This window comes from Lepus europaeus, chromosome 8, assembly GCF_033115175.1.
Source record: "Lepus europaeus isolate LE1 chromosome 8, mLepTim1.pri, whole genome shotgun sequence".
Taxonomy (NCBI): domain Eukaryota; kingdom Metazoa; phylum Chordata; class Mammalia; order Lagomorpha; family Leporidae; genus Lepus; species Lepus europaeus.
In genome coordinates this window covers 33650011-33676413 of record NC_084834.1, presented here as the reverse complement: position 1 = coordinate 33676413, position 26403 = coordinate 33650011, and the positions used below count along the sequence as shown (strand labels likewise).

The 26403-nt window shown below is 39.3% G+C and overlaps 1 protein-coding gene across 1 annotated transcript; it reads left to right on the top strand.

Annotated features, from left to right (window-relative positions):
• Window positions 1-6761: 6761 nt before the first annotated feature.
• LOC133765508 (SNW domain-containing protein 1-like) lies at window positions 6762-8474 on the top strand. Its single transcript, XM_062199067.1, is given in 3 exon segments — window positions 6762-7012; window positions 7014-7939; window positions 7941-8474. Coding segments are annotated over 3 exon segments (1605 nt in total). The 5' UTR covers window positions 6762-6775; the 3' UTR covers window positions 8383-8474.
• The last annotated feature ends 17929 nt before the right edge of the window (window positions 8475-26403 follow it).

Genomic DNA, 26403 nt, shown 5'->3' with positions numbered 1-26403 from the left:
AGGACTAAAACTGAGGCTGATTGTAGGGATAACAGACTTGCTTGTTAGTAAGAGGGCCAGAAAAGGATGCCAGGATGGAAGAAAAGTTTATGAGAAAGAAGAAGCAAAGTTGGTTTGGCTGCTTGTTTATTATGCTATTTTCTTGCGAGGGAGTTTAATTTGCTCTGTTTGAAGATAGTGGCTGTACAGAAAAGGAAAGAAGCACGAGAAGGGGGAAGTGGACGTGCGTGAGCTTCCCTGGAGTTCAAGGACGACAGGGCTAAGCTCACAATATTATGATATCATCAGCCAAGTTTCATATGTGCTCTCTATGCAAAAATGGATCCATTTTTTTAAAAAAATGATTGATTTAGGGCCGGCACCCAGGCTCAATAGACTAATCCTCCGCCTTGCGGCGCCGGCACACCAGGTTCTAGTCCCGGTTGGGGCACCAGATTCTGTCCCGGTTGCCCCTCTTCCAGGCCAGCTCTCTGCTATGGCCCGGGAGTGCAGTGGAGGATGGCCCAAGTGCTTGGGCCTTGCACCCCATGGGAGACCAGGAGAAGCACCTGGCTCCTGCCTTCGGATCAGCACGGTTCGCCGGCCACAGCGCGCTGGCCGCGGCAGCCATTGGAGGGTGAACCAAAGGCAAAAGGAAGACCTTTCTCTCTGTCTCTCTCTCACTGTCCACTCTGCCTGTCAAAAAAAATTAATTAATTTAAAAAAAATTTAAAAAATTTTTAAAAAATGATTGATTTATCTTTTTGAAAGGCAGACTGATAGAAAGAGAGAAGGAAATATCTTCCATTTGCTGGTTCACACCCCAAATGACCAGAGGTGGTCCAGGCTAAAGCCAGAAGTCCTGAAGTCCACCTGGGTCTCTCACATGGGTGGCAGGGGCCCAAGCACTTGGGCCATCTTCTACTGACTTCCCAGGTGCATTAGCAGAGAGCTGAACTGGAAGCTGAGGAGCTGGGACTTGAACTGGTGCTACAATATGGGATGCTAGAGTCGTAAGCAGTGGCATAACTGGCTGCTCCGCAACACCAGCCCTCTGATCCAAGTTTAATATGGTCTAATCTAGTCTTTGAACCACCATTGGTCCCACAATTTCAAGTACTGAAAACTTCTGGATGGAGCTTCATAAATTATTTACACCTCTTGAATACTTGTCCCAGATTTTTACCTGACAAAGTTTCAAACAATCCAAATTAGTCTCTTGAGGTGTACACAAATATAATTTACTTATCATCATTGTATATACATTGAGAAAACAGGGCAGAGAAATTAAAGGGACTTCAAAGCATCTCCTGTATTCAGGACAGAGATGGTGGGTAGCAGCGGAGAGCCAGAGACAGAGACAGAAAGACAGAGATACTCATCCACTGGTTCACTCCCCAAATGCCCTAATGCACAGGCCAGGGACCAAGTCAACCCAGTTCTCCCACATAGGTGGCAGGGACCCAGCCATTCAAGCTATCACATGCTGCCTCACAATGTTTGCATTGTTAGGAAGCTGGAGTCAGGAGCCAGATCCAAGACTCTACTCATGCCCAGCTGAGATGCAGGTAACCCCACAAAAGTCTTAATTGCTACACCAAATGCCCACCCCCAGACAACATCTTTTTGGCTCTGCAGCAAGTTCTTGAATGCACGAAGGCCACCAGACAGACAAGGTCTGGTTATTCTTGCAAAGGCACTTCCTACATTTGTCCTCTTCTGAACAGAGGAGAGAGGAGGGGAGGAGGACTGGATGGAACTGTTCTCTGTGTGGTCCTGAGGTCTTTAGTACGGGAAGTGGGCCTTCCGGCTACAGTTGTACCAGGAATCGTTCTTTCCCCTTATAGTAAAACCCTGTTTATAAATATACATGCACCCACACGCAAACATACACATCCCTTAAATGTCCAGATCAGCACTGTATCCACAGAGATAAATACAGAAAGAAGAATGACTGGGGCAGATGGATGTAGAAATAATTTTAATTTTTTAGGAAAACATTTGCCCGCTTTGGGGTGAAACAGTCACTTCTAAGGGAAAGGAAACCTGTACTTAGGCTAAACTTCCTCAGGATTAATTATTACTGTATTTGAAATCCAAATGACCCGGCCCATCATTAGCGGATAAGTGTAGGCCAGGGAATAAATATCCACTTTGTCCACAATAAGACAGGTACCCGCACCAAGTTCAAACGCCCCTGGACTTTACCACACACACATTTGGGCCATCTTTAGAGTTGTGAAGATGACGAAAAGTTGGATGTATTCTGAAAACCCAAGGAGGCAGCCAGCACAACCTCAGGCTAATTAGCAGAAACCACAGGTAGAACCAGCTGCTGGGCCATTCACGTAACCAATGCTTGAGCCAGATGCCACTTTTGGAAAAACATACCTCAGTGCTCCTCATTGAAATTCTGTCTCTGGGCTTATAAAGAGTGTACTGTGTGAGCAACACAGGCCTGGCTTGGGGCAACTGGGGCCACTCCGTGCGATAGAGTGAGAAGCTATGCTCTGCTTTCCAAATGGCTGCTCATTGCAAACAGCCTGCCCAGTGGCACAGCCCCAGCCTGGGAGGTTTTCATGCATACTGGTGATTCCAGTCTCACTGTATTCTGACTTGAGGAGGAAAAGGATCAGACGGGGGTAAAATCTCATATGAAGTAAATGAACAGAGAAGTGTTTTATCAATAAAATTTCATTTACACCTCACAAGCATATCGCTCAAATGACAAAAGCACACGGACACCTCACATCTTCTTTAGAACATATGTCACTTTTCTATTAATAAACAGTACAGATCTCAAACACTTGTGTACATAATAAGTGTTATTTGAAGATGGTGGCATTTGTTGATTTGAATTCATGCACTTGGCTTACAAAGGATTCTCTTAACTCCATCCTACTCAATGTGTCTACAAATCCACAACCAATCTTTCTCAAGATGATTTAAATGGATTTTTATAACAATTTGGTGCTATACCCTATATTTGTTGGCACTCAATGTTTTTAATATTTGCAAGGTCATAATTCAGTCTCAGTCTGCTTTTCTTACTTTGAGCATTTACTATAGAAGTATCTACTCTGGAGAGATACAGTTGACCACAAAACTAAATATCAAAAGAGCAGTGAATTATAAATCCTGTTTTGCAGTTCAGAACAACAAAAAGCGTAAGGCATGTAAAAGCTGGTGTGAAGTCTTTCCAGAGTGGGTAAAAGGAAAGGCACAAAAGGGCAGAAAGGGGGCTGGTACTATGGCGTAGAAGGCTAAGCCTCTGCCTGCAGTGCCGACATCCTGAATGGCTACCAGTTTGTGTCCTGGCTGCTCCACTTCTGATCAGGCTCCTTGCTAATGTGCCTGGAAAAGCAGTGGAAGACATCCCAAGTGCTTGAGCCCCTGTTTTTGCATGGGAGACCTGAAAGAAGCTCCTGGCTCCTGGTTTCAGATTGGAGTCCAGCTCTGGCCATTGCAGCCATTGGGGAGTGAACCAGTAGATGGAAGACTTGTCTCTCTGTCTCTCCCTTTCTTTGTCTGTAACTCTACCTCCCAAGTAAATAAGTAAAATCATTTTTTTAAAGGGAAGACTAATAATACAATTGATGGCTTGTGAAGGGAACAGCAGCATATCTCAAATACTTTCATTCTGCCAGGGTAAAATACCTATTCTTCTTATCTCTTTATATCTGTATTGGGTTTCTCATAGAAGCATATTTGTCATTCTTGGTATGATTTTCCAAATTGATTCCATTATAAATCATGATTTCCTGCTTTTCCAGTCACAGTAGTCTAAGGCACATAATAAAGCAACATCGGAAAGATCTTGTTATAATGAACTCATATGTTCTAATGCTCTGGTAGGAAAAGTATTGCTGGGATTACTAGGATAAATCTGAATTCATCAAGCAGCCTTCAATTCCTTCCATTTCCATTGCCTATGTCAACTTCCCTCACGGTGGCCACATACCTTGATGCTGCAACAATATGGAAGTTGAGTGTGGACTAGGGCCCAAATCAGAAACCACACCATAAAGTCAGAGACTGCATACAGCAAGAAAAGCATGGGTAGTGTTACAGAACAACCCCCTCAACTAGGGGGATGTTCTGCTCTAGAACTCCCAAATATGGGTCTGCTTGCCCAACACACAGAAAGCCAAACAACCGCAGGTGATCAGGTAGGTTTACTATACCCCTGGATAAAACAGGAGAATCTCTGAAAACATCAGGTGATCCCAATACCACCAGCAAGGAGAATGAACAGGAGCTTCACCAACAATGAGCAGCCAGGGAAAGCGCTCTACTTCCCCCACTAGAACTGAGACTCTTTCCCACCTAATGACATTAAGGCAGGAGGCAAATCATTCAGAGGGCCCAGCTGTTAAAAGAGGCCTACTCTTGGAAGAGTCTTTGATCCTGTGGACCCAAGCATATCTTCTGCCAGCCAGACTCCAGGGTAGTCCAGAGGCACCAGCAGATGAACTCTTACCACATTTCACAAGTGAGAGGCAGTAGGAGTCTAGGCCTGAAAAGATCTCTTCTTCATCAGGCAGCACCAGCAAGCAACAGTGGGCACTCTGGTGGCATCAGATAAGCCAATTAGACTGAAATAGTATTGCAAAGATTCAGAAAATTCAATTTCAGTGTACTCAAAACCCACAAAAGTAGGCCAAGAACACTAAACAAAGTGACTATCTGCTAAAATAAAAGATTTCAATTTAAACCTGACACTCATAACACAATAGATAAGATATCCGAGATATAGAAGAAAATTATTTATTATAACATGATCCAAGAAAATTATACCTTGAAAGAGATAGACAATTGGCTAACACTAACATTGTGATGAGTCATATTTTAGAGTTATTTTAAAAGAATTTTAAACAGTCACCATAAAAATATTTCAGTATTTAATTATAAATTATCTTAAAAATGTATTAGGAAAATCTCAGCAAAGAAAAGTTATTAAAAAAAAAAAACAAGTAGAAATCGTAGAACTGAAAAAAGAACCAAAAAACATGCTAAATGGACTAAATGGTAGAGATAATAGAGAATAGAACCAATGCACAAAGACAAAACAAAATAATTCATCCAATCTGAACAACAGAGAGAAAATAGATTTATTTTGGAGTCAGCCTTGTTGCATGGCAGTTAAGGCTGCCACCTGCAACCCTGAATCCCATATAGGTGCCAGTTCAAGCTCCAGTTGCTCCCCTTCTGGTTCAACTCCCTGCTAATGTACCTGGGAAAGCAGCAGAAGATAGCCCAAGTGCTTGGGATCCTGTACCCTGTTTGGAGACCCAAATGAAGTTCTTGGCTCCTAGTTTCAGCCCAGCCAAGCACTGGCCATTGAAGCTGTTTGGTGGAGTGAACCAGAGGAAGGAAGACCTCTCTCTGTCTCTCCCTCTCTATGTAACTCTGCCTTTCAAACAAATGAATAAATCTTTTAAAAATGTCAAATACTAACTATTTAAAAATAAAAGTATTCTTATTTCACAGCTGAAACATTAACAAAAATGTTATATTCATAATATCAGAGCTGTAGAAGGAGAGAAGGAAGAATGTGGGACTGAAAGACTAATTTAAAAAAAAATAATTACATAGAACTTGCCAAATTTACCAAAAGATACAAACTCATAAATTCAGGAGGGTGAGTAAATCCCCAAAAGGAATCCATGTGGAGACACATCCATGTCAATCCCCCAAAGAAATCCACATCAACATACAATATAGCCAAACTTTTGAAAACTAAAGATAAATCCTTGAAAATGCCCAGGAAGAAACAACGCATCACTTCCTAGGGGAAGATAAATTTAAATGATGTCAGACTTCTCATCTGAAACTGGAGACCTTAAAGATGTGGCACAATAGTTTTCAAGTGCTGAAAGAAAAAAAACTGCTAACCTCAAAAACTACATCGAGGAATGAAAGGTAAATAAGGATATTCTCAAAGGAATCTGTTGCCACCATAAAGCTTGACTTACGGTATTTCTTTTAAGAGAAAGGAATTGATGAAAGAAGGGGTCTTAGGAAGGAAGAAACAATGGAAACAGCAAAAATCTGTCTGATACATACAAAATACTATTCTTTTCTTCATGAATTTTATAAGTGATAGTTTACCTTTCAAATAAAAACTATCAGACCATCTGATACTTAACACAATGATATATTAAAAGCAGAGAAGGTAAAGAGACCTAAGTAGAAGTGAGCTTGCCAGACTTCACTGAAAGTAATAAAATGGGCCAGCGTTATGGCATTACAGGGTATGCCGCTATCTGCAATACCAGCATCTCCTGTCAGAGTGCCAGTCTGAGTCTTAGATTTTGCTCTTCTAATCCAGCTCTCTGCTAGTGTGCCTGGGAAAGCAGTGGAAGATGGCTCAAGTACTTGGGCCTCTCCCATCCACATGGGAGACCCAAATGAAATTCCTGGTTTATAGTTTCCTCCTGGCCCAGCTGCAACCATTGTGGCCATTTGGGGAGTGAAGTAATAGATGGAGAACTCTTTTTTTTTTTGTCTCTCCCTCTCTTTCTGTCACTAGCATTTCAAATAAATCTTTTGAAAATTTTTAAGAGAAATAAAATTTTGAGAGCAGCAGACTGTGAAAAGTCACATGTGTGTATTTCAATACCTAGACCTACCACTATGAACTATAAAAAGAAAAATGTCCCAAAATACTAACAAAAAACAAGATGGATTTAAAAAAAAAAGTGCAAGTAACTTATAGAAAGGTAAGAAAAGAGAAACAGAGGAACAAAGAAAAAATATATTAATAATTATTTTAGGTTAGAAGAAGCGGAAGAAGATGGCGCTCACCAGCTTTTTACCTGCACCTACTCAGCTCTCTCAGGACCAGCTTGAGGCTGAGGAAAAGGCAAGATCCCAGAAATCACGACAGACCTCGCTGGTCTCATCTCGAAGGGAGCGCCCCCCATACGGGTACCGGAAAGGCTGGATACCTCGGCTGTTAGAGGATTTTGGAGATGGAGGTGCTTTTCCAGAGATCCATGTGGCTCAGTATCCACTGGATATGGGACGCAAGAAAAAAAATGTCAAATGCACTGGCCATTCAGGTAGATCCTGAAGGAAAAATTAAATATGACGCAATTGCTCGACAAGGACAGTCAAAAGACAAGGTCATTTATAGCAAATATTCTGACCTGGCTCCAAAGGAGGTTATGAATGCAGATGATCCAGACCTGCAAAGACCTGATGAAGAAGCTATTAAAGAGATAACAGAAAAGACAAGAGTAGCCTTGGAAAAATCTGTATCACAGAAAGTTGCTGCAGCCATGCCAGTTCGAGCAGCTGATAAACTGGCCCCTGCTCAGTATATCCGATACACACCATCTCAACAAGGTGTGGCTTTCAACTCTGGAGCTAAACAGAGGGTGATTCGGATGGTAGAAATGCAGAAACATCCAATGGAGCCTCCAAGGTTCAAGATTAATAAGAAAATTCTCCGGGGACCACCTTCTCCTCCTGCTCTTGTCATGCATTCTCCTAGCCGAAAGATGACCGTAAAGGAACAACAAGAGTGGAAGAGTCCTCCTTGTATTTCCAACTGGAAAAATGCAAAGGGTTATACAATTCCATTAGACAAACGTCTGGCTGCTGATGGGAGAGGTCTCCAGACAGTACACATAAATGAAAATTTTGCAAAACTGGCCGAAGCGCTCTACATTGCTGATAGGAAGGCTCGTGAAGCTGTGGAGATGCGTGCCCAAGTAGAGAGAAAGATGGCTCAAAAAGAAAAGGAAAAACATGAAGAGAAGCTAAGAGAGATGGCCCAGAAAGCCAGGGAGAGGAGAGCTGGGATCAAAACCCATGTGGAAAAAGAGGATGGGGAGGCACATGAGAGGGATGAAATCCGGCATGATAGGCGAAAAGAGAGACAGCACGACTGGAATCTTTCCAGGGCAGCTCCTGATAAGAGGTCGAAACTACAGAGAAATGAAAATCGGGATATCAGTCATTGCTCTTGGTGTGCCCAACCCTCGGACTTCCAACGAAGTTCAGTATGACCAAAGGCTCTTCAACCAGTCCAAGGGTATGGACAGTGGATTTGCAGGTGGAGAAGATGAAATTTATAATGTTTATGATCAAGTCTGGAGAGGTGGTAAAGATATGGCCCAGAGTATTTACAGGCCCAGTAAAAATCTGGACAAGGACATGTATGGTGATGACCTGGAAGCCAGAATAAAGACCAACAGGTTTGTTCCCGACAAGGAGTTTTCTGGCTCAGACCGCAGGCAGAGAGGCCGAGAAGGACCAGTTCAGTTTGAGGAAGATCCTTTTGGTTTGGACAAGTTTTTGGAAGAAGCCAAACAGCATGGTGGCTCCAAAAGACCTTCAGATAGCAGCCACCCCAAGGAGCATGAACACGAAGGCAAGAAAAGGAGAAAGGAGTAGACAGCTGCGTCTCTTCAGAGAGAGTGAACTGTTATCCGTAACCCTAGTGATGCAAGTCATGTGGGGAACACTTTGTAAATGGTCAGGATAAAACCAAATCGGTGTGCAGACCCCAGGGCTACTTTTTACTACAAGAGAAAGGGGGGATTGAAAATTCTACTTTGAATTAGATTTTTTTAAAGAGTGAGTTCTGTTTGTGTGTCTCCCACCTGTCGGCACTTATAGAACACACTGCCCTACACACAAAATTAAGGCCACTTCCTTTTGTGTGATGCTAGTAGTTTGGGGTTAATATTTGTAGAAGAATGACTGCTAAAGGATAAAGTTACCCCAACCACAGTGAGTTCACATACTGGAACTGTCCTGCCAAATGAATTTTGCCCCCATTGTGTTCATTTTATTTTGGAGTAGGGAAAGTAAGGTCTTGCTTAGAGCAACTATTTGTTTCAAATAAAAACATTTAGACAAAAAAAATTATTTTAAATGTAAATGGATTAAATATGCTAATAAAAGGGCAGAGAGTGTCATAGTCCAATTAACAAAACAATTCAACTATATATTGCTTCTAAGAGACTCACTTCAAACTCAGCAATATGAATAGACTGGAAGCATTAAAAGGAATGTGTCATGAAAACACTATTGTTTTGTGTAAAAAAAAAATAGAGTGGCTGTATTAAAGTCAATACAGTAGACTTCAGAGCAAAGAACAGTACTGGAGACAAAAGGGCATTATGTAATGATAACGGGATCAATTTATCTGGGTGACATATGGCTTCCAAATGTGCAATCAAACGACTAACTGCTAACGTACCTATGAAAGCAGTGGAAGATGATCCAAATACTTGGGCCCCTGCCACCAACATGGGCGAAACTCCTGGCTCCTAGCTGTGGCCTGGCCCTGCCCCTGCCCCTGCTGTTGTGGCCATTTGGGAAGTGAACCAACTAACAGAAGATCTCTCTGTGTTTCTCTCTCTCCTCTCTCTGTTACTTTGCATTTCAAATGAATAAACATTGTTGAAAAATATATGAAACATGGCTGGTGCCGTGGCTCAATAGGCTAATCCTCCACCTGTGGTGCTGGCACCCCGGGTTCTAGTCCCGGTCGGGGCACCAGGTACTAGTCCCGGTTGCTCCTCTTCCAGGCCAGCTTTCTGCTATGGCCCAGGAGTGCAGTGGAGGATGGCCCAAGTCCTTGGGCCCTGCACCTGCATGGGAGAACAGGAGAAGCACCTGGCTCCTGGCTTTGGATCAGCACAGTGCACTGGCCACAGTGCGCCAGCTGCGGCAGCCATTGAGGGGTGAACCAACGGAAAAGGAAAGACCTTTCTCTCTGTCTCTCTCTCTCACTGTCCACTCTGTCAAAAAAATTAAAAAATAAAAATATATGAAACAAAAACTGACAGAACTCCATTCTAAAGTGTACATTTTTTCTCACATCTAATGTTTCTGAAAAGGAGATACCTCTTAGACTACATAAGACAATTTTATATAAAAAAGCTGTTAATTTTGAAAAGCTGTCATTAAGTCAATGTTGCACGTTTCAAGAGAGTCTTAAATTGGAAGAAATGTGACAATTGCTTCTTATTTCAAAAGTGTGACTCTTGCTGCATGTTAGACAAATTGAAAGAATTCAGAATTATTGGCTGTTTGACAAACTGTTGAAGTCCCCACTAATCCCATTAGCTAAATGTTTAAATTAAAACAGACACAAACATGCCAAGAGTTCATTAAACTGTGATTTTATTATTAAGGCAAAAAAAAAAAAAAGGTAAAATCTGAAAATACTGTCTTTAAACCCAGGCTGATAGCCTTGGATTTTACCTGGACCAGAATTTCCATCTACTAGCTTAATTTTATTGCCTACCTGAACATTTCACATTAACCAAATACTGTCAAATTGCTCAGATTGGAGGGTTTATTCTGGTTTTGTTTTAATGAATGAGCAGCAGAAAAGTCAACTTTTGACTGATGCTTGCTAATGTCATGTGTATCAGTCGTGGACACTTACTTTTAGCAGTCAGTTCTAGAGTTCTCCTACTTCTGTGTTTTGGGAGTTATTATATTTTTGTTGTGGGAGACAACTCCCCTGCTGGGCTTGTTGCAGGTTTTTGCTTCCACGTGAGAAAAGAATTCAAGGAGGAGAATGTAGATAAAGGTGTGCAGGAAAGCAAGATGTGAGTGGAGGCAAACTCTGGAAGGAGAATGAACTGCAATTCACAAGATTAACCATGATCCTTTTGTAGGGAAAGCTGGGGGTGTTAACTGAATAGTCAAAGGAGGGGGCCAGCACTGTGGAGCAGTGGGTTAAAGCCCTGGCCTGAAGCGCTGGCATCCCATCTGGGCGCCAGTTCTAGTCCTGGCTGCTCCTCTTCTGATCCAGCTCTCTGCTATGGCCTGGGGATGCAGTAGAAGATGGCCCAAGTCATTGGGCCCCTGTGGGAAACCCAGAAGAAGCTCCTGGCTCCTGGCTTCAGATTGGCTCAACTCCAGCCATTGTGGCCATTTGGGGAGTGAACCATCGGATGGAAGACCTCTCTCTCTCTGTCTCTAGCTCTCTCTGTAACTCTGTCTTTCAAATAAAGAAAATAAATCTTAAAAAAAAAAAAAAGTCAAAGAAGGCAGGGTTTAGCCGGCGCCACAGCTCACTAGGCTAATCCTCCACCTTGCGGCGCTGGCACACCGGGTTCTAGTCCCGGTCGGGACGCCGGATTCTGTCCCGGTTGCCCCTCTTCCAGGCCAGCTCTCTGCTATGGCCCGGGAGTGCAGTGGAGGATGGCCCAAGTGCTTGGGCCTTGCACCCCATGGGAGACCAGGATAAGCACCTGGCTCCTGCCATCGGATCAGCGCACTGCGCCGGCCGCAGCGCGCCAGCCGCGGCGGCCACTGGAGGGTGAACCAACAGCAAAGGAAGACCTTTCTCTCTGTCTCTCTCTCTCTCTCACTGTCCACTCTGCCTGTCAAAAAAAAAAATGAAAAGAAGGCAGGGTTTGGGGAGCTGCAGTGTGCGTGGTAGTCTCTAGGAAAGTGTCATGGCATCTGGTGCATGACAGGAAGAAGGTTCAGGTGCATGATGGGAAGGGAGTGTGCCAAGCCTACTGCCATGCTGGATGAGCAGGAAAGACTTAGGTGGTGTGGACACTGCCTGTGGCTTGGGTGCTGGAAGTTCATATTTCCTCAGTGCTTCCCTAGCTGTATCACTTTCACTGCCTTTGATCCTGAACCTCTAAGGTCCTCAAATATTGTCTTTTGCTGTCTGTAGTTGGGGATGACTGTGAAAAGGCAGCTAAGCATTTTAGCAAGAATTTGCACATGAGATGATGAGGTGGAAGTATAATGCTGCCTTGTCTATTTTAAAGCTTATACACTTGTCCTTCTATACCCATAGGGATTGATTGCTTGCAGGAATGCCTCAGACATCAATTTATAGAAGCTCAAACCCATTATATAAAATGGCATAGCATTTGCATATAACCTACACAATGCTCCCCACCCGTTAAGCCATTTTTGGATGACTTATAAAACCTAGTACAATGTACATTCTGTGCAGTTGTTATGCTGTTTAAAAAATAATTGCAAGAAAAAAATTCTGTAAATGTCCAATCCAGATGCAATTTTTTTCTCAATTATTTTCAATCTCTGGTTGAATCCATGGATGTGCAGCCCACAGAGACTGTGGACCAACAGTCTACACAATCCTTACATATTCTTTGTAACTTGTATTTCCCTTCTTTTGCATTTCTAAAATTGATGTATGTTGTCCATTTCTCAGGAAGTTTCTATTCTGTTTTCACAACTTTATTTGATCATTCTACTTTATATTTGAAGAATACTTATATATGTACTCATTCATTCATTCAAGAGGCAGAATGACATAGAGAGGAAGAAATCTTCTATCTGCTCATTCACTCCTTAAATGCCTGCAATATCTAAGGCTGGGCCAAGCTGAAACCAAAAGCCAGGAACTCCATCCAGGTCTCCCACATATGTGACAAGCATGCAACTATTCTGGTCATCACATACTGCCTTCTTAGGCACTTTAGAAGGGAGCTGGACTGGAAAAAGAGCAGCACAGGTGAACAATATTGCCATAAGCATTCTTTTATTTGCCTTCTAATGAACAAATCCCAGAGTTTTTCTAGAGTAAGTCTCCTAGACACTGATTCCCGAGTTGTGGGTGTCTTCTGTAAACTTTAGAAGATAATACTGGATTGTTTTCAAAGTAGCTCTATAATTTTAAATATTCGACAGAGTATGAATGTTCCCAAAGACTTAGTATTTTTAATCACATATCTGTAAAGAATTCTCATCGTTCTATTCTTCCTTTGTCTATCTCCTTAGTTATTTCAAATGCAGTAATTTTGTAGGTCATATATATCGTCCTATTAACTCTCTTTCTTGGATGTGTATTTCCTCAAGTACCTTCTGTCATTTCATTGTGAGTTTATCTTCAGCAGATGCCATTTTTTCTTTTCAGGTGGGAGTCGTGTGCACAAGGGTTGAGACTGTTCCTGGGAGGTAGTTTTGTATTTGAATCTGTTGCAGCCCAATTGGTCCCAGATCAGTTTTTACATAAATATTTGAGCAAGATATCTTGGATCTTCATAGTGTCTGCTCCCATGTTTATCGCATTGAATTCCTCCTGTATTTCTGGCATCTGGTGACTTTTTTCCTTTGGTGCTTGGTTTTGTATTACTTCTGTTGTTCTGTTTTATTTTATCAAATCTTTCTATTCTGTTAGAGTGAAAGGGTAGCCATTGCCAGCTCAGTCTGTCATATTACCAGGAATAACAGCTGATTTGTAGTATTTCTGGTCCATAAAAGAGTAATTTCTCAGTGTAAAGTGATTTCAGGTTGTAATCTGTTTTCTTATCCAATTTAACCCAGGAAGAAAATGGACTTCAGTAGATGATTCCTGTGGCTATCACTGTCATTGCCAGTTAATTGGTGGGCATCTTGGTTCTGAAATGAGTCTCATGAATTTTCTCTGAAGGAAGTCAGCTTTCAGAGTGCATGCAAAATCAACTTTTAAAGCCTGCCAGTCTCAGGCTAAATGCTGGACTTTGATAAAACTTCCTAATGTCATAAATGCTGCCCTGTGTAGCCTTTGAGATGCAGCAAGTAATTTTCTCTGGTTACAATATCTAAATATGTTTCTAACTCCCTTTTAAAAAAAGATTTATTTATTTATTTATTTGAAAGTCAGAGTTACACAGAGATAAGGAGAGGCAGAAAGAGAGAGAGGTCTTCCATCCGCTGGTTCTCTCCTCAATTGGCTGCAACGGCCGGAGCTACACCAATCTGAAGCCAGGAGCCAGGAGCTTCTTCTGGTCTCCCACATGGGTGCAAGGGCCCAAGGACTTGGGCCATCTTCCACTGCTTTCCCAGGCCACAGCAGAGAGTGTGTCTGTGTGTCTGTGTGTATGTTATGTCCGTGTATACATATGCCCTTGTACATGCCCAGGCTGACATTCTTAGATAACACTGCATATTATCAACTTTGATTTTCAAAAATTTATTTTTAATGCTGCAAAAACTATTTAACTATTTGCAGTTAATTGCCTTATGTTTATGATATGCTATTCTTTTAGAAGAAAAGTGAACATTTAAACATTTTTATTTACTTATTTGAAAGGCAGATGGATACAGAGAAGGAGAGACAGAGAGAGATCTTCCATCTGCTGGTTCACTCCCCAAATGACCACAATAGTCAGGACTGGACCAGCGAAAGCCAAGTGTCAGGAACTCTATCTGGGTCTCCCATGTGAATGTTAAGAACTCAAGTAGTCATCTACTCCTGTTCAGGCACATTAGCAGGAAGCTGGGTCAGAAGTAGAGTTGGGACTTGATTCCAGGCATTCTGGTGTGGGATGTAAGCATTCCAAGAAGTATTTTAATCTGTTGTACCACAACACCCACTATGCTATTAATTGTTAGTTGTTTTAAATTTAGAATCATGATCAGAAGAATTCCAAAATTTTTTCTGCTTTTAAGAAATCAATGGTTTATGTTTCTTAGTGATTTAAGATATTCATCTCTCAATAAAAAGAGATAATGAGAATATATAGAGCATGATGTCTTAGGGTCATAACTCTAAATGGTATTTAATTTTATTTAATTGAGAGAAAACTAGAGTGGATAAAATGACTCAAATGTGTTATTTAACATATTTTATAGTTTTAGTAGTAAAAAAAAGTGTAGGAAATACATTCTCAAAGGGGAGTTAGAGAGAAAACCACAGTGGAAACTCTATGGAAGGAAGAGGACTGCTGTGGATCTATGTGCAAGGTGCAAGTGGTCACCATGAATATTGACACAGCACAACTCCGGCAGCTGAGAACCCGAGCAGGTGCCAGCTTTGGAGACTCAGGTGAGATCAGACTGCAGCAACCACTGCCACTGTGGATACAGCCAGAGCGAGAACATGGCCTGAGTCCAGCCGGAGTCCTAAGGGGGTCAGGTTTCTCTCACCCCGTCCACCCCACAATGGCAGTTCGTAACCAGCTGGGAGAGGGCAGGCACCATTTGGGGCATAAATGGCAGCCACGGAAGCCCTTGTGGGCATGCAACAGCAACTGGCTGAGATAAGACCCCATCTTCTCAGCAGTGCCTGTGGCTGCATCTCTGGCGCAACTGGTAGGGAGGAGGCAATGTTTGGGCAGAGGCTCTTCTGTACACATGTGATCCAGAGATTCTGGGAGAGGGAAAAATCCATGTTCCCCACTGACTTTGATTTGGCTGGTAGGACTTACAGGGGGCTGGGAACCCACAAAGGACTATGAGGCACCCCCAGCCTCCAAACATACCATGGGCTATGCAGCTCAAACTGCCTAGACAGAGCAACCACAGGTGGCTGGCTCTGGGAACATCTGCCTCTCTGGACCAGACAGGCTAGCAGGGCAGAGCAGATCCTCTACACTAAGAGACTGTGGGAGCCTTGTGTGCTGATACTCTGGGGACTCTGTGATTGTACAAGAGAGTACAGGGTGTAGCTGGGTCTCTGGTCGATCACTGTGTGGGACTCCACATGCTCAGAACTCCTTGACTGTCTGGGGTGAGTCACATGCTCACAGTGAGGACTGCACAGATTCTTTGTGCAGTTCATATGGAAGCACAAATGAGTACTGCAACAACTGAGGGCTAACACCCAGGAGGAGAGGAGATGAGAGTGTGACCACACCAGCAGAGGTGACCATACCTCTTCTTCTGTTAACAAGAGGAGATCCACCGTGCCCAACTTGGGTGTCATCTGGATAACTGCCCCCATATTGGAGCACTGGCTACAGCAACTTGGTCACACCTCTGGTATTCACTGAATGTGCAGATATTCCACCAAGCCACAGAGGCATAGTACATAGATAAAAGCTATCAGATGAAAAACCAATAAGTATTTCAACAAACACCTACAAATAAATGCAGAAATTCAAGAAACAAAAAATAAGGAAGACAAAATCATGTCCACAAAAGATCACAACACTTCAATATTAGAATGTGAATATGAAGAGAATGATGAAATGCCTGAAATAGAATTCGAAAGATTAATCATAAGATTACTCAGAAGCAATGAGAAGAAAACCCATGAATTAAAGAAAACCATACACAACATGAATGAAATTTTTTTTCATGAAGTTGAGATTTTAAAAGAAATAAAATGAAATATTAGAAATGAAGAATTTAGGCCGGCGCCGTGGCTCAACAGGCTAATCCTCCGCCTTGCGGCGCCGGCACACCAGGTTCTAGTCCCGGTCGGGGCACCGATCCTGTCCCAGTTGCCCCTCTTCCAGGCCAGCTCTCTGCTGTGGCCAGGGAGTGCAGTGGAGGATGGCCCAAGTGTTTGGGCTCTGCACCCCATGGGAGACCAGGATAAGCACCTGGCTCCTGCCATCGGAACAGCGCGGTGCGCCGGCCGCAGCGCGCTACCGCGGCAGCCATTGGAGGGTGAACCAACAGCAAAGGAAGACCTTTCTCTCTGTCTCTCTCTCTCTCACTGTCCACTCTGCCTGTAAAAAAAAAAAAAAAAAAAAAAGAAATGAAGAATTTAATACATCAAATAAAAAACGTTGTGGAAAGCCTTAACAACAGACTCGGCAAGGCAGAAGAAAAGATATCCAAGTTGAAAACAAATCTTTGGAATTTTTCAGTCAGACAAAAAAGAAGAAGAAGAAGAGAAAGAGGAAGAGGAGGGAGGAGGAGGAGGGGGAGGAGGAAAGGGAGGAATCAGAAAAATTAAAAACAGTGCTGGAGATTTATGGGATACTACCAAATGACCCAACATACAGGTTTTAGAGGTTCTTGAAAGAGTGGAAATAGAGAATGGATTAGATGGCTTATTTAGTGAAATAATTACAGAAAACGTCCTCAATTTGGAGATACAAAGGGACTTCTAGGTACAGGAAGCACATAGAACTCCTAATAGATATGACCAGAAAAGATCTTCATCACGACACGTTATAGTCAAACTTTCAACAGTGAAACACAAAGAAAAAATTCTAAAATATACACGAGAGAAACACCAGATTGCTTTCAGAGTTTCATCAATTAGACTCACAGCAGATTTCTCATCAGAAACTCAACTGGCTAGAAGACAATGGAGAGACATAGTCGAAGGCTTAAGAGGAAAGCACTGTCATCCAAGAATACTGGGCCCTGCATAGCACTTATTTATGAATGAAGGTAAAATAAAGACCTTCTATAACAAACAGAAATATAAAGAATTTGTCACCAATCATCCAGCTTTACAAAAGACACTTAAGGATGTGCTACACACAGACACACAGAAAGATAGTCATCATTATGAAAGAAGGGAAAGGCAGAAAATCTCCCAGTAAAAGTACAAAGGAAATCCAAAGTAAACAATAGGAATATTTATGGGAAAATGGCAGGACCAAGTCATTACTTATCAATAGTCACCTTGAATGTAAATGGCCTCAACTCTCCAGTTAAAAGACATAGGCTATCTGAAAGGATTAAAAACAAGGCTCATCTATTTGCTACCTACAACAAACACACATGACCAACAAAGATACATGTAGACTGAAAGGGAAAGAATAGAAAAAGATATTCCATGCTAATGAAAATTTAAAAATGGTGGAGTGTAGCCACCCTAATACCAGGAAAAATAGACTTTAACACAAAAACTATTAAAGACAAAGAAGGGCACTATGTAGTGATTAAGGAATCCATTTAACAAGAAGATGTGACTATAATAAAAATATATGCACCCAAATACAGAGTACCTGGCTACTTAAAGTAAAGATTAATGGATCTAAAAGGACACATAGACTCCAACACAATAGTAATGGGAGATTTCAATACCCCACTTTCACCAATGGACAGATCAAATAGACATAAAATCAACAAAGAAACAACAGAGCTAATGGACACTCCAGACCAACTAATATCTACAGAACTTTTCTTCTCATAGTTGCAGAACACACATTCTTCTCATCAGTGCATGGAACTTTCTCTAAGACAGACTATATGCTAGGCCAAAACAAGTCTCAGCAAATTAAAAAAAAAAAAATGGTGCAGCCACTGTGGAAGACAGTACGGAGACACCTCAGAAATTTGAATATAGACCTACCATATGACCCAGCCATCTCACTCCTGGGAATCTACCCAAACCAAAAGAAACTAGCATATGAAAGAATTATTTGTATCCCCATGTTTACTGCAGCTCAATTCACAATAGCTAAGAAATGGAATCAATCCAGATGTCCACCAACTGAAGACTGGATAAAGAAATTATGCACATGCTATGGAATAATATACAGCAGTAAAAAAAAAAAAATGAAGTCCTGGGGCCAGTGCTGTGGTGCAGTGGGTTAAAGCCCTGGCCTGAAGCGTTGGCATCCCATATGGGTGCTGGTTCTAGTCCTGGCTTCTCCTCTTCCAATCCAGCTCTCTGTTATGGCCTATAGCAGTAGAAAATGGCCCAAGTCCTTGGGCCCCTGCACCCATGTGGGAGACCCAGAAGAAGCTCCTGGCTCCTGGCTTTGGATCAGTGCAGCTCTGGCCATTGTGGCCACCTGGGGAGTGAACCAGCAGATGGAAGACCTTTCTCTCTGTCTCTACCTCTCTCTGTAACTCTAGAAGACAATGGAGAGACAAAATACAAGCCCTAAAAAAATTATCAACTCAGAACACTATACTCAGCAAAGCTCTAATACATAAATGAATACAAAATAAAGACTTCATTAACAAACAGAAATGGACAGAATTTGTCACTACTCATCCAGCCTTACAAATCATACTTAAGGATGCGTTACACGTAGAAACAAAGATTGTCATCATTATAAGAGAATGTGAAGGCAGAAACTCTCCTAGTAAAAGTACAAAGACAATCCAAAGCAAATAATAAGAATATTTATGGAAAAATGTCAGGGCCAATTCATTACTTATCAATAATAACCTTGGATATAAATGGATTAAATTCTCCAGTTAAAAGATACAGACTGGCAGAATGTATAAAAAAAAAAAGACCCATCTATTTGCTGCCTACAAGAAACACACCCTACTAACAAGGATGTATGCAGACTGAAAGTGGAAGAATGGAAAAAGATACTCCATGCTAACATAAAAGAAAAATGAGAAGCAGTAGTCATCTTAATACCAGGCAAAATAGACTTTAACAAAAAAAAAAAAAAACTTTTAAAAGTTTTAAAGAAGGGCATTGTGTGTTATTAAGGTATCAATTCAACAAGAATATGTGACTATAGTAATTGTATATGCACCCAATGCCAGATGCCAGAGTTTCTGGCTCTTTAACACAAATGTTAATGGATCTAAGGGTAGACAGAGATTCTAATACAATAATAATGGGGGACTTCAACACTCCACTTTCATAATGGATACAACAACTAGGAAGAATGTCAACAAAGAAACAACAGAGCTAATCTACACTATGGAACAAATGGATGTAATCTATGGAACATCTCATCTCAAAAATGCAGAATACACAATCTATTCGTCAGTGCATAGAACTTTCTCTAGGACAGATCATATGATAGGCCAAAAGCAAATCTCAGCAAATTCATAAAAACATTGATATCATACCCTGTATTTCTCTGACCACAATGGAATGAAGCTGGAAATTAACAACGTAAGAAACTCTAAAAAAATGCAAATACATGGAGACTGAAGAACACATTTCTGGATGAACAGTTGATAATAGAAGAAATCAAAAGGGAAACAAAAATATTCCTGGAAAGGAATGAAGATGACAATAAAATATACCAAAACCTATGGGATACAGCGAAAGCAGTGTTAAGAGAAAAGTTTATAGCAATTAGTGCCCACATCAAGAATTGGAAAGGCATCAAATAAATGATCTAATAATGCATCTAATGTATCTAGAAAAATAAGAACAAACCAAATACAAACTTAGTAGAAGGAAAGAAATAATTAAAGTTAGAGAAGAAATAAACAAAATTGAAACCAAAAAAGAAATAAAAGATAAGTGTAATGAAGAGCTGTTTTTTTGAAAAAAATTAACAACATTTATGCACCATTGGTCCAGATAACCAAAAAGGGAGGGGAAGGAGACTCAAATTCATAAAATCAGCAATGAAAAAGGAGAAGTTACAAGGTATACCATAAACATAAAAAGAATCAGGAATTACTACAAATGACTATATGCCAACAAATTGGAAAATCTAGAAGAAATAGATTTCTGGACACATACAATCTGCCAAAATTGAGTAATGAAGGTATATAAAACCTAAATAAACCAATAGCCAAGGTAGATGATGAATCTGTAATAAAGTCCCTCCCAGGGCAAACTGTTGAAATCTTTACTTAATGTACACTAAACTGATCTTCTATATATAAAGAGAATTGAAAATGAATCTTGATGTGAATGGAAGGGGAGAGGGAGCGGGAAAGGGGAGGGTTGCGGGTGGGAGGGAAGTTATGGTGGGGGGAAGCCATTGTAATCCATAAGCTGTACTTTGGAAATTTATATTCATTAAATAAAAGTTTAAAAAATAAAAAGAATTAAAGTCCCTCCCAACAAAGAAAAGCTGAGGAATGAATGGTTTCAGTGCTGAAATCTACCAAAATTTTATAGAACTACTTTCAATTGCATCTCAAGGACCTAGAATATCAACAACAAACCAAACCCAAAACTAGAAGGAGAGAAATAATTAAAACTGGAGAATGAACAAAAAATTGAAATAAAAAATATAAATATCTGTAAAATGAAAAGCTGTTTTTCTGAAAAAAAAAATAAGCTAAATTGATAAACCATTGGTGCAACTAACAAAAAAAGGAAAAGACCCAAATCAATAAAATCAGAGATGAAAAGGAAATGTAACAACAAATACCACAGAAATTAAAAGGATAATCAGAAATTATTACTATATGCCAACAAATTATGAAACCTAAAAGAAATGGATAGATTCCTAGAAACATACAATTTACCAAAATTTAGTCATGAAGACACAGAAAACCTAAACATAACAAAAACTAAGACAGAGATTGAATCATTAATAAAGATCTTTCCAAAAAATAAACCCAGGAACAGACGGCTTGACTGCTGAATTCTTCTAGACATTTAAATTTGAACTAATTCCAATTCTTCTCAAGGTATTCAAAACAATCGAAAAGGAGGGAGTCTTCCCAAACTCCTTCTATGAAGCCTGAATCATCATAATGCCTTGCCTATAAAAGAAGCAACAGAGAAAGAGAACTAAATACCAATAACCATGATGAACATAGATGCAAAAATCCTCAGCAAAATACTAGCCAGTTGAATCCAACAACACATCAGAAAGATGATTCACTTTGACCAAATGGGATTTATCCTCAGTATTTAGGGATGGTTCAACATTTGCAAATCAACCAATGTGATAACCCACAGTAACAAATTGAAGAACAAAAATAACATGATTATATCAATAGATGCAGAGAAAGCATTTGATAAAATACAACATCCTTTCAAGATGAAAATCTTAAGCAAAATGGGTATAGAAGGAACATTTCTAAACACAATCAAGGCAATTTATGAAAAACTCATGGCAAGCATCCTATTGAATAGTGAAATGCTGCAGCATTCCCCTTAAGATCCAGAACCAGGTAAGGATGCCCACTCTCATCATTGCTATTTAATATAGTCCTGGAAGTTTTAGCTAGAGCCATTAGGCAAGAAAAAAAAAATCAACAGGATACAAATTAGAAAAGAGGATGTCAAACTGTCCTTATTTGCAGATGACACAATCCTATGTGGATCCTATCTCAGAGGATGCAAAAGACTCCACTGAGAGACTATTGGAACTCATAAAAGAGTTTGGTAAAGTGGCAGAATATTAAATCCACACAGAAAAATCAATAGCCTTTGCATACACAGACAATGCTATGGCTGAGAAAAAACTTTCAAGATTAGTACCATTCACAAAAGATCCAAAAAGACTCAAATACCTCAGAATAAATTTAACCAATGATGTTAAAGAGCTCTTCAATGAAAATTACAAAACAATAAAGAAAGAAATAGAAAAAGACATTAAAAATGGAAAAATCGTCCATGTTCATGGATTGAAAGATCAACACCATCAAAAAGACCATACCACCAAAAACAATTTACAGATTCAGTACAATACCAATCAAAAACCTATGACATTATTGGCAGATCTAGAGAAAACTATGCTGAAAGTCATTTGGAAATTCAAGAGACCCAGAATAGCTAAAGGAATCTTACATAACAAAAACAAGCTGGAGGCATCACAATACCTGATTTCAAGATACTCTACAGGGAAGCTATAACCAAAACAGCTTGGTACTAGCACAACAACAAACTTATAGACCAATGGTACAGAATAGAAATTCCAGTAATGAATCCCTGCACCTACAATCAACTTATCTTTGATAAAGGAGCTAAAATGAATCTGTGGAGCAGGTACAGTCTCTTTAACAAATGGTGCTGGAAAAATGGGATCTTCAAGTGCATATGTATAAATCAAGACTGCTACCTTACATCTTACACAATAATCCACTCAAAATGGATAAAAGACCTAAATCTACAACAAATACCATCAAATTAGTAGAGAACATGGGGGAACTGCTACAAGACACTGACATAGGCAGAGTCTTCTTGGAAAAGACCCCAGAAGCACAGACAATCAAAGCCAAAATTTACAGATGGGATTACACCAAGCTGAGAAGCTTCTGCACTGCAAAAGAAACACTCAGCCAAATGAAGATACAGCCTACAGAATGGGAGAAAATATTTGCAAACTGTGCAAATTGTAAAGGGTTAACATCCAGAATATATATAAAGAGCTCAAGAAATTCAACAACAACAAAACAATCAAGTAAATAAATGGGAAAGGACTTAAACAGGCATTTTCCTTTTTTTAAAGGTTTTTATTTAATGAATACAAATTTTCATATGTACAGCTTTTAGGGATATAGTGTTTATTTCCCCCATTCCCATCCTCACACCTGCACTCCCATCCCACCTCCTACTCCCTCTCCTATTCCATTTTCCATTAGGATTAATTTTTAATTGATTTTAAATACAGAAGACAAGAGAAGAAATTCAAATGTCCAACAGACACTTGAGAAAATGCTCAAGATCACTAACCATCAGGGAAATGCAAATAAAAAATACAATGAGGTTTCACATCCAGTGAGAATGACTCACATACAGAAATCAACATATGACAAATGCTGGCAAGGATGTGGGGAAAAAAGGTACCCTAATCCACTGTTAGTGGGAATATAAACTGGTACAACCACTGTGGAAGACAGAATGGAGATAACTCAGAATTCTTAATACAGACCTACCATATGATCCAGCCATCCCACTCCTGGGAATTTACCCAATCCAAAAGTAATCAGTATATGAAAGAGTTATCTGTACCCCTCTGTTCACTGCAGCCCAATTCACAATAGCTAAAATATGGAATCAAACCAGATGTCCAACAATTATTGACTGAATAAAAAAATTATCACACACACACACACTATAGAGTACTTCTCAGTTGTAAAAAAAAAAAAAAAAAAAAAAACCTGAAACCCTGTCTTTTGCAACAAGATGGTCACACCTGGAAACCATTATACTAAGTGAAATAAGCCAATCCCAAAAAAGCAGGTATCATATATTTTCCCTGAGCCAATGGAACTAATAAATTACCTGAAATGTAATGCATTGGAGTGAAATGGACATATTGAGAATGGATGATTGTTTATAGCCCTTGTCACTTCCATTGAGGAACAATGTTTTGTTTAGTTTTATTTAGTTTTGTTTTCTTTCTCTTCATACTATTTGTTGAACTTCTTTACTTAGAGTAGGGTCAACTAAATGATCACTAAGTATACTGATAATAGATCACTGTAAAAATTAAGAATGGGAATCTGAGGTTGGGGGAAGGGTTGGAATGTGGGAAGGAGGGAGAAGAAGTTCCACTAAGTTTCTAAATCTGTATCTATGCAATATATGAAACTTGTGTAACTTAAATACAATTAAAAAAAAACAGTTAGCAAATACAGCTGTATTTTATGCACTCATGGCAAATATTTGTGGATACACTGTAGCTGTTAAATATAGAACTTCAAAAATAAAACAATTTTCAAAAATTAAATATACATATCTAAATTCTTCCACAACAAATAATTTAAATATTTATATTCAGGTGAATAAAGCACACATTTCCTAAGAACTATATGTGAATGTTCACATCAATGCATAATTGGAAACTAAAATTTTGAAAATCATAAAAGCCTATAGTACTTACTGATAAATTTAACAAAACACTTGCAAGATTCATGTACCAAAAACTCCAAAGCATTGCTAAGAAAAATGAAGATCTAATAAATGAACACATACTTCATGTTTATATATCAAAGGCCAAATATTGTTAAAATGCCAATTTTCCCCCATACATTATATATTTCACATGAATTCAACCAAAATCCCACCTGTTCTTTATTTGGAAATCAACAAGTTGAATCTAAAATTTATATGAAAATACAAACACCTGGCAAACTAAAAACAATTTACAAAAAGCAGGAAAAATTTTAAGTATGCATCCTACTTTATTTCAAGATTTACTATAAAGCTATATCAATCAAGACAGTGTGGTATTTGCATAAGAATAGACAATTAGGTGGAAGGAACAGAGAGTCAGAAAATCTGTTTGCATATGACAAATTAATATTTGACAATAGTGTAAAGGTTATTCAAGGGGGAAAGGAAAACCATTTTAACAATTAGTGTTGAATATCTATATAATCAAATATAAAAAATAAATGAACATCCATCATTACATCAGGTTCTACTCAAAATTTAACTCTGAGTGATCCTAGACCTGAATACAAAGACTAAAATGAGAAAGTGTCTAGGAAAATATCCATATGAACTTGGGCTCAGTAAGATTTTCCTAGAGTAGCTCATAAAGCACAAATCATAAAAGAAAATATTTATAAATTGAACTTTATAAAAACCCAAAACTTCTTCTCTTTATAACCCATTGTTAAGAAAGTGAAAAGATAAGCTGAAGTCTAGTAGAAACTGCTTACAAAACTTGTGTCTGATGTGGGACTTATACTCAAATATTTAAAGTGATCTTACATTCTAATTAATCACAAGATACACACAAAATAAGTGGGCAAAAGATTAAATAGATCACAAAAAAGAAACACCTACAAGTTGCCATAAAATGATGCTCAACATCATTACTCATTGGAAAAACAAAAATGTTTAAATGAGATTTCATTGTATATCCTCTAGAACGACAAACATGAGAAAGACTGACAGTGTAGAGCAGCAACAAAGTAGCTCTTCTGCTGGTGGTAATGAAAAATGATACAGCAGCTTTGGAGAATAGTTTAATAGATAAATGTATCTTTACCATATGACCCACCATTTACTTTCTTTGATATTTAATGGAAACATAGCTACCCAAAAGCCTACATGAAAATATACTTACTAGTGTTGTATGCTAGCTACAAATGGAAATAACTGAGGTACCTAACTGCTGGTAAACAGCCAAGCAAGTGTGGTATATCTGTACAAGAATAGATCCATTTTAGTAATTACAAAAACAATGAACTGATAAATGCAAAATGCCAAGTGAAAAAAGGTAAACACAAAACAATCACCTTGTATTAACTGGTGGTTAACTGTCTGTATATTTGTGCATTTGTGAAAACTCATCTCATTCTGTATATCTTAAAAGAGTGTATTTAATGTGTATGAATTGCACCTTAGAAAACAAAGTTGTAATAAGTTAGCTGGATAGAGGAGAAAAGAGGTAACAAATCTAATCAATAAATCCAAAGGCCAAGTAAGTGACTATTATGAGTTTTAGAAAAAGAGAATAGAGAAAATCAAGAAAAGGAAATCATTGAAGAAATAGTCCAAGAAAATTTCCAAGCATTGAAATATACTAGATTCCCAATTCAAACAACTGATTGCATGTCCAGTAAATGGATGAAAATAAAACACAGTTTTTTTCATAATATTAATTTTTCAGGAGCTTTTTAAAAGATCCTCAGATGCACAGATTCTAAAAAATATTTGTTCCAAATTAGTCTTATCTTTTAAATTCATTTGCATGAACTTTTTGAAGTACCTCAAAGACATCAAAGAACTTTTAGAACACCAGGGACACACTGGGGATTCGAGCAGGGGAAATGCAACAAGTCATCTGGATGATTCAGAAATCAGGAAGATGCAGTAGTTTTTCTCTTAATATGAATAAATTTTGTTGTGTACATTTAAGCTATGCAGTATGGCATTATGTGTTGCATAAGATAACTAAAAGGTGATGACAATAATGAAGCAAATTAACATATCCATCGTCTTACATAGTTACACAGTTTTTGTGTGTGCAACAATAGCTGAAATCTGTCTAGCATGAATTCCATGTACAGAACAATTTTATAAGCCACAGCTTCTCATGTTGTATATTAGAGCTCCAGTCTTTTTCATCCTTTATATCTACTACCTCGTATCCTCTGTGCATTGATTTTGTATCCTGAAACTTTACTGTTTCAATGTGTTAGTTCTAACAGTTTTCTGTGTGT